We start from the raw sequence: 18,339 nt of genomic DNA, 5'->3' as shown, positions 1-18,339 counted from the left end.
CGCCCGTATCTTTAATACGGCACAAGAGGAAGAACACGAAAGGGGTAACCGGAAGACTAAGAAACTTCGAAACCTTCTCCAGACTACCGTGTCTACACCGAAGATGAAGACGACTACGAGCCGACCCCGGCAAGACGGCGTTTGTCAATGTAAAAAAAAAAAAAATCATGTCTTATCAAATAAATAAAAACAAAAAAAAATATATATATATTTGTCACCTGACCTTTTTCTATTTTTTTTTGTTGAGTGCAAATTAATTTGTTATCATTAATAATAATTGTTTAATAGCCCGGATATCTCAGACAATAGAGAGTGAGACTCCTAAATCCCAGGGTGTTACGGGAGCGGGGTAAGAAATAAAACAAGAAAGAAATAGGTACAATAACCAGAGACAGAAGACACCGTGAAGTGCAGGTGGCGAAACACCGAAATTGCCCAATACAGTAACCAGCAACGAATTGGTCAGAGTAAGCAATTCATAAGAACATACAGCAGGCAATAGGTGTACGCAGCAATTAATATGAAACCTAGCAGAATCCAGAAGTGGGCCATTAAGCCAGAAAAGGGGGAAATGCTGTACCTAAGTGGGAACCCTTAGATGACCCGGAAGCAATACCACCGGTATAAAAGAGCCCCCACCTTAGGTTCGAATGGAGACAGTACAAGATAATTGCGAATCGGTAAATCACAGTCCAAGATCATTGTGAATCGGGCAGCCATAGTCCAAGATAATTGAGAATCGGGAGTCCAGACAGGAAGAACCGCGGAACCGCGTTAAGTCCTCTACTGACAAAAACAGTAATCGCGGAGGACTTATCCGAGTGATCGAATTTGGAACCTGATAGAAATATAACTTATATATCATGGGATCTACAACCTCGAAGGCATCCGACAACACGGCAAACGTGGTGAACAACGTCGAAATTGTAGACCACAAGGAGGACATAACCAAAGTCTACAATGTTTTGTGCCTCATTACTGGACTCTTGATCCTTATGTTGATTCTGAACTTCCTCCGGATGTACAAGCGACCTGTGCAGAGTCGTCGGGACCACGGACACGAGCTGGAGAAAATCATAGCTGCCACCGCCAATATGCCAGAAAGGAGCCAGCACTAACATATCAACCCGTGCAAAAATGACAATTACTTCATTATTATTATTTCAATTTCGGCAAAACAACCAACAACACCCATCAATAATAAACAAACAATTAAATGCAAGCCAAAGACCAAAGTCTTTATTTGTAATTGGAACCACCAGAAGAAACCTCAGCTAGAAGTGCTACCGTCAACCGTCGCGAGTGCCGTTTTCACTCTTCTCTTCCTCGCAATTCGTATCGCAATAAAGCGAATAACTTCTTTTTTTCTTCTGTTTGTAAAATAAGACCAACATCGCGCAATTGCCCAAGAAATGACAATTAGCATAATTTTTTTATATAAATTAATCCAACACTTTATCAATAATGGTTAGTGAATTTGCACTAATACAAATATATTTATGCATATGTGTATAATTAATTTTCCAAACCCAGAATACCACAATGAGAGCTCTCGTCGATGGAAATAAAAAGGGGTAAGTGAGTTGCGTTCGACTTACTTTCAAGCAAATTAACTTGAATATATATATATATATTTACACATATGCGTATATACCTATTTTTATGAATTAACTCAAAAATATTATTCTTAAAAATTTATTCATTCTCAACAGTTTTATTATACGTTAATACAAATATTATATACACCGCGTAGAATATTTCTCAATTTAATTAATTTGGCACCCTAATTTACTCTTTTATTTGCCAATTAAATGCGTACCTTTTAAATGAAAAATCTTTTCAATAAATTATAATATGAAGCAGAACTCAATAATGTGTTGGTAAACGTTTATAAAAGGGGGAGCTGGCGCAAATGGAAATGCTCGGGTCAAGAACAATGACGTAACTTTCGACTGACGACATTGACAATAGGGGATCGCATTGCAGTGGCCGGCGGCGATCCATCGGCATAAGGGAGGTATGAAGGGGCAGGGTAAAACAGCCACACGCTGCCGATCGAAATTCGGTCAAGCGCTCGAACTAGCTACTTGAGAAGCTTGTGGGCAGCGACGAGAAATGACAAAACGAACTGAACGATCTCTATCTTTTTCCTAAGGCACGATAAATTTATTCTCGTTATGTAGGGGAGGGAGTGGTTTCCAAAGAACCCACCCCATCCGGCGAGCTGAGCCAGCACCCAGCGTGCCTACCCAGGACCCAACTCCCTCGGCCTAAGTCCTTTGGACTGGGCAATAACACACCGACGTAACATACAGCAAAAGGTTTAATAATGTGTTTTGCTTGTAATGTACAAATCTCATTCTCTAGCCTCAATAAATGAATCCCTGAACTTAGAAGATAAGTTTGATTCAGTTTGTTTTGTAATCGGCACAAAGCAAAACCCGTCACATAATCCATTTCAATAACAAAGATTCCTTGCTCGAGTTAGTTAAAGAAGTAGTTAACGTGAATGTTGTGAACGCCATCCACTGTGACCACCATACATTAGCTTGCATCCAACATGTTTTGGTGATGGAATTCCGGGTAACTTAGTTTTGGCATTGCAAAAGATTTGTGAATGATGCAAACGAGCAGACAGAAGTTATAGCATGCGAGCACAACCACGTCCACAGGGCTGCTCAGGAAAATGTGAAACAAGTCCTTCAGGATTACTATTTTCCAAAAATGACTAAGCTCGACTAAGCTAAACATGCACCAAGGCGAAATACAAAAGACACCCCAAGAAGCAGGATTTGGGGGTCACACCAGTCCCTTCGTATGCGGGCGAAATGCTGCATATTGATATTTACTCCACTGATAAAAAATCGTTCTTAACCTGTGTTGACAATTTTCAAAGTTCGCCATAGTGCAACCTTTACCTTCTAGGGCAATAGTAGACGTATGTGGCCCCATCATACAACTTGTGAGTTTTTTTCCTAAAACCAAAACCATATACTGCGACAAAGAGGCATCCTTCAATTCGGAGACCATAACTTCATTGCTAAAAAACCAATATGGCATAGACATCGTTAACGCACCTCCTTTACACAGTAGCTCCAATGGGCAAGTGGAACGATTTCACAGCACCCTAACGGCACCCTAATTGATAAACAAATAAGTGTCACCGTCCGGCTCGTCATGAGAGCCACGGTAGAGATAATAAAACGCTACACTCAGTCACAAATGTGCAACCCAATGATGCTATGCACTCAGCCAACGACGAACAAAAGTTGGCAATTAGATTCCAAATCGAAAAGCTCAACAAGCTAATTTAGATAGGTGCAACCCAACCACACAAAATTGAATTTTTGAGGTAGTAGAAAACGTATACCTTAAAAATAACAAAAGGTTAGGGAATAAACTAGCCCAACTGTACACTGAAGAGCGCGTACAAGCAGACATGGGAACGGCAACCTCAGATAAAACCCCTTTCAATTTTTATACCCTTGCAGAGGGTATTATAATTTCAGTCAGAAGTTTGCAACGCAGTGAAGGAGACGTTTCCGACCCTATAAAGAATATATTCTTGATCAGCATCACTAGTAGAGTCGATATAGCCATGTCCGTCTGTCCGTCCGTCTGTCCGTCCGTTTATATGCAAACTAGTCTCTCAGTTTTAAAGCTATCTGCATGAAACTTTCCCAAAAGTTGTCTTTCTATTGCAGGTAGTATATAAGTCGGAACGAGCCGGATCGGACGACTAAAGCATATAGCTCCCATAGGAACAATCGGAAAAATAAATGAAAAAAAATTATAACTTTGCTGTTTTTTAATTTTTGTTTAGTTCTTCGAGATATAGTAATGGTTTAATATTTCAGAATTACGGTTTTAATTTCATCAAAATCGGACGACTATAGCATATAGCTCCCATAGGAACAATCGGAAAAATAAATGAAAAAAAATTATAACTTTTCTGTTTTTTAATTTTTTGTTTAGTTCTTCGACATATAGCAATGTTTAATTATTTCAGAATTATAGTATAAATTTTATCAAAATCGGACGTCTATAGCATATAGCTCCCATAGAAATAATAAAAATATATAAAATAACTATCTAATAATTGAGCTGCAAATCATCATAGTTTCAATGTTTTTTTTTAGCACATACTCAAGTAAATCATAATTTAAATGTTTTCAAAAGTATTTAATTAATGCAATAGCTGCAAGGGTATATGAACTTCGGCTTGCCGAAGTTTGCTTTCCTTCTTGTTTTTTATACGGTTCACATGCACCCCACACTTACACATATTTTCCATATAAATGCACAGTAGTTTAATTTTTCGCTTTCTTAAAGGATCGCAGGAATTATATTATTTACGTTAGCTGTAGTTAAAGCTAGAGTGACAGACTACTCCCACGCCCAATGCATCTCTATCACAGACGGAATAGCACTGGGGTGGGAACAGAGACATTTTTTGCGGCACTCAAGCAAATTGACGGAATTCTCAGCTATGATAGAAGAAACTGCTAAGTTATCCGATTTATTCCCAAAGTCGGACATGCGAAAATTGCTAGAGGTGGACACTGAAAGTGTAGTATTATAAGTGCACCATAAGATGGCCAGGATTCTAGACTTCTTAGGTACAGCGGGAACTCCTGACGCATCTGACCTTGAAATGCTTAAAATGTCCGAGTCTCAACTGATAGAGTCAAATAACAGGCAGGTAATCATCAATTCGCCAACTCAGGATAAAGTCAACAAGCTCACGGAGACGGTCAATAAAATTATAAAGTAATATCATCCATATGCTCATTGCATATCCTAAAATTAAAGGGTAAAGTAACCGAACGCAACAATGATGTCCTAGCAGTCACCGAATCCGTATTAACAACTTACGCTCGAGGCCTACATGCGGGTGGTACAGCACAATGCGAAACGCAGGCCAGCCATTTAAGCCCCATCACACTGGTAGATGACGGGATACTAATTATCAACGAGTGTCCAGCTCGGGTCAGCACTGCCGATGGCCCCGAGATGACTACCAACGGCTCACATATTATTACGTTCGAGCGAGTAGCTTTCATCAATGGCACTAAGTATTCGAATCAACGTGAAGCTATAAAAAGACACCGGGCATGGTGACCTCTCTCTTGCTAAACATCACCGGCCATAATCCAATGCTGAGTATGCCACTTATCCAAAGAATGAACAACGAAAACTTGGAGGTTATCTGAGGGCTTAAGGAGGAGGTGAAATCGGCTGGAGTCACCAACATCTGGTTCGCTGTCGGCGTCGAAATCAGCATCCTAATTAGCTGCTCTATCATACTTTTCCGAGTGTTGAGTAGGAAACGAGCGGCGCAGGAAGTACAACAGGCCGTCTATAAATTGCAGATGACCAATTACGGTCATACTTCTAAGAGGGGAGTAGTTAACACAATTAATGGGGAACTTATAAGTCGGTAGAAATCTGGGGTTCTTCTTGGATCACCCTAGTGTTTTAATGGCAGACACAGCATAGACGCCTTTAGGGGCCGGCTGCCGGCCACGTTCAGCCAAAGAACAGCTTATGTATAAGTTCAGTTTTATTATACCCTTGCAAAGGGTATTATAATTTCAGTCAGAAGTTTGCAACGCAATGAAGCAGACATTTCCGACCCTGTAAAGTATATATATATTCAGCATCACTAGGAGAGTCGATCTAGCCATGTCCGTCTGTCCGTCCGTCTGTCCGTCCGTTTCTACGCAAACTAGTCTCTCAGTTTTAAAGCTATCTGCATGAAACTTTCCCAAAAGTTGTCTTTCTATTGCAGGTAGTATATTAGTCGTAACGAGTCGGATCGGACGACTATAGCATATAGCTCGCATAGGAACGATCGAAAAAATATATACAAAAAAATTATAACTTTGCTGTTTTTTAATTTTTCGGCATATAGTAATGGTTAAATATTTCAGAGTTACGGTTTAAATTTTATAAAAATCGGACGAAAAAAAAAATACAAAAAAAAATTATAACTTTGCTGTTTTTTAATTTTTTCTTTAGTTCTTCGACATATAGTAATGGTTAAATATTTTGGAATTATGTTTTAAATTTTATCAAAATCGGGCGACTATATCATATAGCTCCCATAGAAATAATAAAAATATATAAAATATGAGTGTAATAATTGAGCTGCAAATCATAATAGCTTCAATGTTTTTAAACATGTACGCAAGTAAATCATAATTTTAATGTTTTCAAAAATATTTAATTCTCGCAATAGCTGCAAGGGTATATGAACTTCGGCTTGCCGAAGCTTGCTTTCTTTCTTGTTTTTATATTAATAAAGAGCGCATAGCAAAAGCTGATTAATTATTGAATTAATTATCGAACCTTAAGGGCCGTTAACAACGGAGAGAAATTCTCCCATCATATTTCTGCAATAGCAAGGAACGGCGCGGAGCCCTCCAACACAGGCGGCCAGTGCATCACCCAGAGAAAGAATTCTCCAAGCTCAAACGTCGCTCACCAAGAAGACCAGCCAGTCAACCAGTGACGTCATCACCCTCTCCTCACGGATTGCGGCGACAACCGGGAACAACGACAATACATAATTTACACATTTGGGGCAAAAATATGAGCTAAGGTCATGCATTTTTTTAAAAAGGGTTTTATGTAAATTTTATTGAAAAGATAAAGATAAGCCAGTGTCCGTCTACATTGTCACATAACGTACATTTAGAATATACAATAAAAAATTTTTTTATTTGTATGCGATAACTAACTGAAGTAACATCTGAAAAGATGAGGAATTTGTAAAAGGATAACATAAAAAACACACGTATTTCTCCAAAGCCAAATTCTTATAGCCGTTATTCGTAGAGTAACAAGTTAAAATAAGTGCGTCCGACTCAATAAAGTATATATATTCGCAATAAGTATCAATAACAAAGTCGATCTAGCCAATACTGTCCGTTTGTCCGTCCGTAGGAAAGTCGAAATATAGGAAACTATAAAACTTAGAGATTTGTGATTTTACGTGCATTTTAAGTTGTTCCTACGCAGCGTAAATTTATTTTCAAACGGATCCAATAATCCAACGCCCACGAATCGCAAAATCACTCTGTGACATGTACCGTATCTGTCAGGCTTTTTGTGTATGTTTGGGTATCTATCGGTAGACACAAAAATGTTCAAAATCGAGCAATTAATTTAGAAGTAATGGGCAATTATGTTTTGTTTAGACCACACTGCCTGTTTGAAAGACAGCGTTCGTGCATGAAGAGCAGCGGAGAGTATACATACTACTAAAAGCTCGCACTTAATTTGTATGAGTAGTTTGCACGGATAACTTGTCATTGTGTGTGCTCCGACAGCGGTTTTAAATGTTCGTGTGTTCTTTGCCGCTGCTCTGCATAAGATAGGCTGTAGGGAGGTTGGGTGCTGATCGCTCTTTGCTTGTAGTGTTGACGTTGCAGTTCGGCAGTGGAAGTATTGGTTTTGAAATTTGTTACCTGTGTAACAGGCATCTAATAGTCAGGAACTCGACTATAGCTTTCCCCCTTGTTTTTTGTTGAAAATACTCATTTCCAAGTATTAAATAATTTTAATCCACGGTCTTTACTTATTTTAAGGACTTCTTTTGGTTCCAAATGGCGAAACCTTGGGATATTGGCTTGGAGATCGAAATGCAAATGAGCGAGATGATTTTTCTGAATTGAAGAACTTGAAAAATGTCAGTCATAGTCATCAAACGCCACCGAAATCTTCCCATGCCTGGGGTATATTTTTTACAGTATTGGGAACAGTTCTTCTCGACTTTGACGCTGATGCTTGTCAAAGTCCAGCTAGAGCTTATCTTTTAGACGTATGTTTGCCAGAAGATCACGCAAGAGGACTGTCTACGTTTACCGTCATGGCAGGTCTAGGAGGATTTTTGGTTATTCAATGGGAGGACTAAATTGGGACGAAACCGATATCGGTAAGTAAAAAGAAATCAAAATGTACCATAGCTTTGCTTTTCCCTTTGGTTTCAGGTCGTCGATTGGGTGGACACGTAAAGGCCGTTTTTTCAATAATAACAATCATATTTATTATGTGTGTTGCGTTTACAATAACCAGTTTTGCGGAAATACCCCTGTGGGTACTAGCAAATGCGGACTCAAAAAATTGTAGGGGCGAGTCTGGGAAAGCTTTTCAAGATCATATGGTGCCTGCGGATCTGATGATGAAACGTATTCAATTCCCGACGAAAATAAACAGGTAATCTTTAATATGATTAAACTATTAAAAACACAATTGTTTGTAACTTGATTTTTAATTTGGATTAATCAAAAAAAATTAATTCAATTTTACGATTCACAAACAAGTTTCCAAAGGCGATTACTACTACTGTACTGTTACTACTGTATGTAAATGTTCAATGTTCAATGCTTTTAACGTTAAGGTCTTGAATTTGGAAAAATATTTTACTGGTGGGCTGTCAAAACTTGTAGAGTAGAGTAGAGCACGGAGTTTGACGGGTCACCACCAACCTAACCAATAAAGGAACCCAGCAATGTCTTTTTTACGAAAAGATAAACGCGGCATGTGCAAATAGGAATAAAAGTCCGGGGAAAATGTAGGATATAGTTTTGTGCCAAAGAGATACGTTTTAATTTTGTCAAGAGCTGTATAGAATTTGTGATGCGATATTAAAGTCCTAGCACATGTATAACTGCAAGAAAGGAAGCAACCTTCGACAAGCCGAAATTTTTGGTTTTGGTTTTATATGCGTATATATTTTAAAACATTGAATCAATTATATTTTGAGCTCAATTATTGATCGTTCCTATGGAACGTTTTGCGATTTGAATAAAATTAAGAGCGTAATTTTAAAATATTAAACCAGTACTAAATCCAAAAGTAATAAAAACAAGAAGGAACGCAAACTTGCAGCTATTTCAAAAATTAAATATTCTTGAAAACATTAAAATTATGATTTACTTGCGTATATGTTAAAAAACATTGAAGCTATGATGATTTGGAGCTCAATTATTAGATAGTTATTTTATATATTTTTATTATTTCTTTGGGAGCTGTATGATATATTCGTCCGATTTTGTTGAAATTTAAACCGTAATTCTAAAATATTTAACCGACTGTATGTCGAAGAACTAAAAAAAAAAATTAAAAAACAGCAGAGCTATAATTTTTTTTGTATTTTTTACCGATTGTTCCTAAGGGAGCTATATGATATAGTCGTCCGATTTTCATGAAATTTAACCCGTAATTCTATATTATTTAACCATTACTAATAAAAAAAATAAAAAACTACAGACCTATAAATTTTTTTCATTTATTTTTCCGATTTTTACTATGGGAGCTATATGCTATAGTCTTCCGAGCCGGCTCGTTTAGACTTTTGTACTACCTGCAATTATTCGGTAGTTCCTATGACAGCTATTCGATATCGTTTTGCGATTTCAATAGAATTAAAAGCGTAATTCTGAACTGTTAAATTATTAATAAGTCAAAGAGAATTTAAAGCAATTACAAAATAAAAAGTTACATAAAAATAATTTTTTTTTTATATTTTTATTGTTTTTATGGGAGCTTTATGATATAGTCGTTCGATTTTGATCAAATTTAAACCGTAAAATTTAGGTTTTCCACCTAATTTACTTAACTGGATTTCTGCCTATCTCTCAAACAGAACTTAACGCGTTGTCTTCAATAATCAACTTTCCTCCGTCGTAAATGTTTTTTCTGGTGTCCCCCAAGGAAGTCATCTGGGGCCACTACTTTTCCTTCTTTTTATTAATGATCTTCCAAAAGTAGTGTCATTTGCCTCTACTCTAATGTATTCGGACGACGTAAAAATTTGCCTATCGTTCTCTGACCAAACGTCATACCTTCGCCTATAGTCGGACATTGATCAATTACAATTATGGTGTTCAAATGCAAATATATGTCCTTTTACCGGACTTCAGCCCACATACACTCTTACCATCTTGGAAACTCTACTTTAGAGCGTATTACGCAAGTATCTGATCTAGGTGTCCTATAGCAAGATATGTTTCAAAAGCCATATTTCTGTCATCATTGTTAAAGCTAAGGGTGTTTTAGACTTCATAAAACGTTGGTCCAAGGAGTTTGACTACCCTTATACAACAACTAACTCTTTCCATTTCCATGGTTCGCCATATTTTGGAATACTGTGCATGTATTTGAAGCCCTCAATATATTGATCAACAAAAATTAATCGAGTCACTCCAAAAGCAATTTTTATTATTTGCTTTTTGACAGGTGAATTGGGACCCGGTGAGGCGTTTGCCACCTTACTCTTCAAGGTTAATGTTAATTGATCTAAAGTCTTTAAAACATCGTAGAATGTGCATCGGAGTAATTTTTTTGCATAAGCTTCTCATAGGTGAGGTGAACTCTGGCCTCCTCCTTAGCTATATTAACATCGCTGTTCCCTCAATATTTTCTCGTACTTTTCGCCCTATTCACTTGCCTATTTTTAGATCCAACTTTGCCCTTCATGAGCCCTTTCGGGTGCTTTATTTAAATTATAAGGCAGTATATCCTGTAATATCTTTGGGAAATTCTATTGATCGGTTATCATCAAACATTTATGCTTTTCTTGAATCATATAATATTTAGTTAGTTTAAGATAGTCTTATTTTAGCATATATGTGTAAGTTAGCAGTTCATTGTTAGCTATAAGTCAATAAAATAAAATAAAATAAAATACAATTCTGAAATATTTAACCATTACTATATGTTGAAGAACAAAAAAAAATTAATTATAAAAAAGCCAAAGTATAATTTTGTTTTATTTATTTTCCCGATTGTTCCTATGGGAGCTGTATGCTATAGTCGTCCGGGTCGTTCCGACTGAGAGAATAGTTTGCGTAGAATCGGACGGATAGACGGACAGGCAGATAGAAGGACAGACGGCTAGATCGACTCTCCTAGTGATGCTGATCAAGAATATATATACTCTATAGGGTCGGAACTGTCCCCTCCACTGCGTCCTTTCGTTTCTACGCAAACTAGTCTCTCAGTTTTAAAGCTATCTGCATGAACTTTTCCCAAAAGTTGTTTTTCTATTGCAGGTAGTACATAAAAATATTGTATGAGTGGGAGTTAGTATATGTTGAGTCCCTATAGCTAAGTTAATAGCATCAGTAGAATCAAATAAATCAACCGATTACATAGACGGTATCGGTCTATAGAAGAGTTACGCAAGTGATCAACGAGAGAGGACGTCCAGCGCGTGATTATGGAAAAGATGTTGGTCTTATTTAATTTTACAGTGTTTCAAATCGAAAAACCAAAAATAAATTAACATTTATAATATATATTTATTTTATTTATTTATTTACTTGAATGAGTAGTCGCCGCGAAGCAGAAAATTTTGCGTTTTGTAGCTGAACACAGGAAAAAAAGAGACGACAATAGAAATGAATGACGACCACAAAACTACAGAGAGCAATGCAACGAGGATAAACACTGTGTTCTGAAATTACGAGCGAGCTGTAATGCTGTATTGCTGCAAGAATTAAATATTCTGAGGAGACAATTCGATTTACCGCTTGAACGCGAAACCAAGGATCGCTAAACAACAAGACGAAGCGAGGAGCAGCAAAGGGCGTACTGTAGTAGTGCTACCAGAGGACAATTGTTTAAGAGCCGTGCTACCAGAAAAGCTGTACTAGCGAGGCGCTACAAGAGACGGGCTTCCAGAGAATCTGTACTTATGAGGCGCTATAAAAGACGTGCTTCTAGAGAAGCTGTACCAGCTAGGTGCTACAAGAAACGCGTCACCGGAGAAGCAGCGCTACCAGTAAAGCGCCATTAGACGAAGTCCAGCAAGAAGAAGGGCTTCTAGAGAGACGCTACCAAAGGAGTATTCCCAGAGAGGAGCTAATAAAGAAGCTCTGCCGAAGAAAAACTGCTGACCATAAGAGACCGACGAGACGAAGAGAGTTCTACAACCCGAGCTTGAGTATTACCTTTTATATAACATTTAAACAAAAATTTGATATTAAGCTTAAGTAATTCAACATTTTCGTTTGGCTAAACTGAACATTCTAAACGACATCTTTATAGTAACCATGGACTTGAGATCTTGTTAATGCGCAATGTGAAGAGAGAGACACAGCGTTAGCCTCTGATGATTGGGATTGGGGTTGAGTAACAACTCTTTGATCGTTTCAACTGGATACTGATTTTATATAATTTTAACTGACTGGTACAAAAAGTGCTTAGGTTTACAAAGTAGGTGGAAAGAGAATTATTATATTATTCGTATTTTACTAGACAAAATGCATTGGTAGCACAAGTTTTTGCCCGACATATGAAATCGTGGTGTCAGCTAACCGTATTGTTTCGGCGAACTGCTGATGGTTCAGTTGACCTACTATCTGTTTTGATGACTAACTTGGCTGTAGTTTTTTTATATCTAATACTCGGTCCACTTTCATGAGTGCTATACTAAACTAAATATAAGGTCAAGTAAAAAGTAGTCCAATACCTATACATACATGAAATTCAAAGCTTTTTTATGGTTAGAATTAAGCGATTTATTTTAAATAAGCACAATTTTTTCCCACAATCGATTGCCATTTTGATGGTCATTTCATAATACCTCTCTCAAAGAATCCTTCGTCCTTATTTGCAAAAAACTAAGCCAGTCGGCTTTCACAATCGTCTCTTGTAGTTAATTTTACACTATCCAAATCGTTCGACATTGACAGGAAAAGGTGGTAGTCACTTGGTGCGATGTCCGGGCTATAAGGTGGATGAAAAATACCCTCCCATACAAGCTGTCGGAGCTTCTGGCGAGTCGCTATTGATGTGTGTGGTCTAGCGTTGTCCTGATGGAAAACAATTCCTTTCCTATTGGGCAATGTGGTGCACTTCTCGGCAATTGCTTCTTTCAGACGGTCCAATTGTTGACAGTACAAAACCGAATTAAGAAAATTCCTTGCCAATCCAACCAAACACACAGCAAAACCTTTCTGGCCGTCAACCGTGGCTTAGCCACCGCCTGGGCCGGCTCATCCTTTTTCGACCACGACCGTTATCGCTTCATGTTGTCGTAAGTGCCCCACTTTTCATCACTAGTCACAATCCGCTTCAAAAACGAGTCGGTTCTGTTGCGATTCAGCAGCGATTCGCAGATCGAAATTCGGTCCAAACGGTTTTTTTTTTAAAGCTCATGTGGCACCCCATACATCAAGCTTTTTTGTGTATCCAGCCTTTGTTTAATGGTTCCTAACTGTTTTCGAGCAATGTTTAGCTCCTGGGCAATTGATTAACTGCTTGAATAACGGCCAGAGTCAAAGATTTCCATAATTTTGTCGACATTTTTGACGATTGGCCTTCCGCAGCCTTCAAAATTCCCAGAACGAAATCGATGAAACCAGAATTGTGCAGGGTTGGCAGTTACAGTATTAGGGCCATATACCATTTTTACATTTCAGCTGCCTGGCTTGAGTTTTCGCCTTTGTCAAAAAAAATGAATACATTAAACAGCGAAATTAAGAAGATTTAAAAGAAAACTTTTGATGGAATAACAAAAAAGGGCCTTGTGCTTTGTGTTTCTTATTTTCAACTGCTTAAAATACTCGTGGTGTTCTTGTAGTTGGTGTTTTAATGTAGCCGTCTAAACTATAAAAAATGTTTAATAAAAATAAATCTTTGAATAAATAAATAAAAAAAATGTTTTGTCATGTCACGTCCTCTTTTCGAAAGAATTACTGCGTTTAGAAGGATCCAAGTACCTTGTTTTACATTTTGTCGAAAATATGAGAGATGAGATTTGAGATTTCTCGTAAAATAAAAGCATATCACCACCCTTCTTTTAGTCAACGTTATATTATTTCGCCTTCGTATTTTAATTTAAGAAAAAAACAACAAGGAACATTTATGTTAAAAAATAAAAATTAAGTCCTTTGAAACAGGGCAGAACCACGCCCTAAATTTTCCATATATTTGTTGATATAAGCTTAAGTCAAAAATAAAACTTAAATAGCTCATTTTGTCTTTAGTTATTACTGCAAAAAGTAGTCGTTCTGACCACAGTGCAATGTTACAGCCATTTATACATTCATTAGTTTAGGACATTTGAGCATCATCAGAATAAAGAATATTTATACTTTATAGGTTTGGAATCGCTTCCTTCTACCTGTTTTCAACTTTCACAATCCAAGAAAAGAAATTCAAGCGCAGGTACGAAAGTTAATAAACCACAAAATAGTAACAGCCCACTTTTGTAAGTACCGAAAAATCGCTTCCGGATTATGACAAGAAAAAAAAGTGATTAGTAATTGACTGTCTTCAGATTAATACAAATTTTTTGTTCCCTATAACTTAATGCCATGCCGTAGTGTCATGATTTCATCAACTCGAATTAAAAAATTTTCTAGAGATAAAAAGTAGTTTTCAACAACCAAGGGTGCATATCGCATAACGCGACTACCATTCGGCCTAAAAAAAACCGACAAATTCCTTTCAGAGAATGAAGACTGTAGCATTCTCTGCACTTGAACGTACTCAAGCATTTCTTAATACTGGTGAGTTAATTGTTCAGAGAAAGAAAGCTTTGGAACTTAACTGATGTTTTTGAGAAATGTAGGAAATACAATTAAAAGTTACATTCATGAAGTCACCATTTTGGGTCATAATTGCATTTGTAAGGGAATATTGCCAGACGACACAAAATCGACGCTATTAAAAATTATCCAGTACCACATGATGCGTACAGCGGCTAGAAGATTCGTTGCATTTAGCAATTTTATGGACGTTTCATGACGTCAACATGCTTTTCTGCCAACATGCCTTTGGCCACTTTAAAACTGCACTTATAAGCCCAACTCTTTTTTAATATCAAAATTTCAGCAGAGAATTTTGCATAATAACAGATTCAAGTAGCAAGCCTGTGGAGCAGTTTTAACTCAAAACAAAAAAGGACTTAAACTTCTAGTTGCATACGCATCAAGATCGTTTACAAAGGGTTAGAGTAGAGACAGAATTTCTCAATCAGGTATCCAAATGCTCCAAAACTTTATTTCGATTAAAAACTTTTTTTTTTGATGGCAATAAGGATTTAAACAAGAAAGGAAGCTGACTTTGGCGACTTTTATATACCCTTGCAGCTATTGCAAAAATTAAATATTCTTGAAGACATTAAAGTTATGATTGACTTGCTATGATGATTTGCAGCTCAATTATTTGATAGTTCATATGGCAGCTATCAGATATCGTTTTCCAATTTTAATAAAATTAAAAGCGTAATTCAGAACTGTCAAATTATTAAATAATCAAAAAAAATTTCTAAAAAAATTACAAAATAAAAAAGGTAAATTGTTTTAATTTTTTTTTTAATTTTTATTGTTTCTATGGGAGCTTTAAGTTAAAGTCGTTCGATTTTGATGAAATTAAACCGTAATTCTGAAATATTTAACTATTACTATATGTCGAAGAACTAAAAAAAACAGCAAGTTATAATTTGTTTCCGATTGTTCCTATGGGAGCTATATGCTATAGTCGTCTGATCCGGCTCGTTCCGACTATATACTACCTGCAATTGAAAGACAATTTTTGGGAAAGTAGCTTTAGAACTGAGAGACTAGTTTGCGTAGAAACGGACGGACAGACGGACTGACATACGGACAGACCGACATGGCTAAATCGACTCTCCTAGTGTCTCCTTCACTGCGATGCAAACTCCGACTGAAATTATAGTTCCCTCTGCAAGGGTATAAAAATATGTTTTTAGGGACTTAAAAAAAAATATTTGTCAATAATATAGACACTGCAAATTTTTTATCAACTTATTTTGTATTGATGTATTACTGCCAAGAAATTGACAGATTTGAACAAATCCAACAGATTCAAAACCGTCAAGATTTTTTTAATCTGACAATTTATAAACCAACAAATTTTGTAGACCCCAGCAGAGGGTATTATAATTTCAGTCAGAAGTTTGCAAAGCAGGGAAGGAGACGTTTCCGACCCTATAAAGTATATATATTCTTGATTTGCATCACTAGGAGAGTCGATCTAGCCATGTCCGTCTGTTTGTCCGTTTCTACGCAAACTAGTCTCTCGCTCCCATGGGAACAATTGGAAAAATAAATGAAAAAAAATTAAAAAATTTGCTGTTTTTAAAATTTTTTTTTAGTTCTTCGACGTATAGTAATGGTTAAAATTTTCAGAATTACGGTTTAAATATAATCAAAATCGGACGACTATAACATAATGTTCCCATGGTAACAAATTTTTTTTTCTTAAATTAATTAAAATGAATTGTAATTTTTTTAGAAACTCTTTTTAAATAATTACTAGTTTGACAGTTCAGAATTACGCTTTTAATTTTATTAAAATCGGAAAGCGATATCATTTAGCTGCCATAGAAACTATCAATAATTGAGCTTCAAATCATCATAGCTTTTATGTTTTTAACATATACGCAAGTAAATCATAATATTAATGTTTTCAAGAATATTTAATTTCATCAATAGCTGCAAGGGGTATACGAACTTCGACTTGCCGAAGTTTGCTTCCTTTCTTGTTACTAAAACAAACCAAAAAAAAGATAAAATAGGCATAAAAGACGAATAAACCGTTTTTTTTCACATTAGTATAATTTCTGAATCGGGAGTCATACTTTACCAAAAATCAAGATTTGTCGATTTAAATTTGTGCACCAGTGTAAGCATGGACTCTTTGGTGTCAAAGTTCTAGGTCAAAAAATTTTTTTTTCAAGAAATTTGTTTTTTTAAGTGCGGCTTACTTTCATTCAATGGAAATTGATTCGGATTCAACAGAAGAATTAAATATATATAATATATATATATATACTTTTGATCAGCATCACTAGGAGAGTCGATTTAGCCGTGTCCGACTGTCCGTCCATCTGTCCGTCCGTTTGTACGAAAGCTAGTCTCTCTGCATGAAACTTTCCCAAAAGTTGTATTCCTATATAGTATATAGCTCCCATGCGAACAATCAGAAAAATAATTTAAAAAAAATGTAACTTTGCGGATTTTAATTTTTTTTGTTTGGTTCTTCGAGATATTTCCGATTTACTATTTATATATCATAAAAATCCGATCACTAAATCATATAGCTCTTTATTTCTTACTCTTTATAAGAAAATTCGAAGTATTAAAAACAGAAAGATTAATAAATTTTTTTTCTTAAATTTTTTTTGACATAATAATTTGATACTTTAAAATTATGCTTTAAATTTTATTTAAATAGGAAAACGATAACATATAGCTGCCATAAGAACGATCTTATAATTGAGCTCAGAATCATCATAACTTCAATGTTTTGAAAACATATACGCAAATAAAACAAAATTTATTGCAATAGCTGCGAGGGTATATGAGCTTCGGACTGCCGAAGTTTGTTTCCTATATGTATAGGCTATATAGCAAATTAGAAAAAAACTTAATTTGTTTACTACTTTTCCAATCAGAAAAATCTTTCTAATTTGTTATTAAACCACACCGATGAATCCACAGAATCTAACTTTCTTATTTGTTCAGATATCGTATACTCTGATCTCATCCTATTTATTTGTTTTTGTGAAAATTGTTTTGTGAAAAACATTCTCAAATTCTCATATAATTGCGCAGTGGAAAAAGATTGTTAATTGCTGAGGTGTCATCAACGGCAACGAAATCTGGAGAAGAGGATACAGTCACTGAAATGGATTCGAATACAGTGCTGCTGAAGCATACAGCCCTAACAAATAAAACCAATAATTCGTCTCTGCAATCTGAGGGTGTGGTGAATCTGACAAGGAACTTAACAGAACGGATGGACAAGCTGGAAAAACCATCGGATCCGAATATGAGTCCTAAGGAAGCTATCCTAGCAATTGGTGGCGCATTTGGCGACACATCCACCCTGGTTACACAGGGTAGCAACATTAAGCGGTAGCACGTCAATGGAGGGAGATCTTGGTATGTATGGACAATTTATGAATAGTAGTCATGATTCTGTGGGAAACAGGGTATATCCTACCAATATTTCAACGTAAACGATCCTTTTATGCAAGGACATTCTGATGTGCAGCCTAGAAAGTTAATAGACTTGCCAGACTTTAATGGAAATCCGGAAGATTGGCCACTATTTATTAAAAAAGCATTAAGGGAGATTCTTTAAAATGAAGTAAAGGCTTAATTATAAATACGGAAATGTGGGTCTTCTAATCGACCAGAACTTTTAAGAAAAAGCCAGATTGAGATGGCTAACGATTTGCCAACTTTATTGAAAATTTAGTGTTATACTTACATTCCACTGGAGCCATACAATACCTCCATAATCCGACCTTTACAGAACAGCTCAATGGGAAATTACCCTTATCAAAACAAA

The 18,339-nt window shown here is 36.3% G+C and overlaps 1 protein-coding gene across 1 annotated transcript in view; it reads left to right on the top strand.

Moving 5' to 3' along the window:
- The window catches only part of LOC128265604 (proton-associated sugar transporter A-like), a 42,063-nt gene extending 24,159 nt beyond the window's left edge, over positions 1-17,904 (top strand). The window contains 6 exon segments of the mRNA XM_053001749.1: positions 7,593-7,889; positions 7,892-7,939; positions 7,995-8,146; positions 8,149-8,220; positions 14,116-14,181; positions 17,746-17,904. Of these exon segments, the coding sequence (XP_052857709.1) occupies positions 7,593-7,889; positions 7,892-7,939; positions 7,995-8,146; positions 8,149-8,220; positions 14,116-14,181; positions 17,746-17,904 (794 nt within the window).
- Positions 17,905-18,339: the final 435 nt, after the last annotated feature.

This window comes from Drosophila gunungcola, unplaced genomic scaffold (assembly GCF_025200985.1).
Source record: "Drosophila gunungcola strain Sukarami unplaced genomic scaffold, Dgunungcola_SK_2 000139F, whole genome shotgun sequence".
Taxonomy (NCBI): Eukaryota; Metazoa; Arthropoda; class Insecta; order Diptera; family Drosophilidae; genus Drosophila; species Drosophila gunungcola.
The sequence above is the reverse complement of the archived record's forward strand: the minus strand, read 5'-3'. Positions and strand labels throughout refer to the sequence as shown.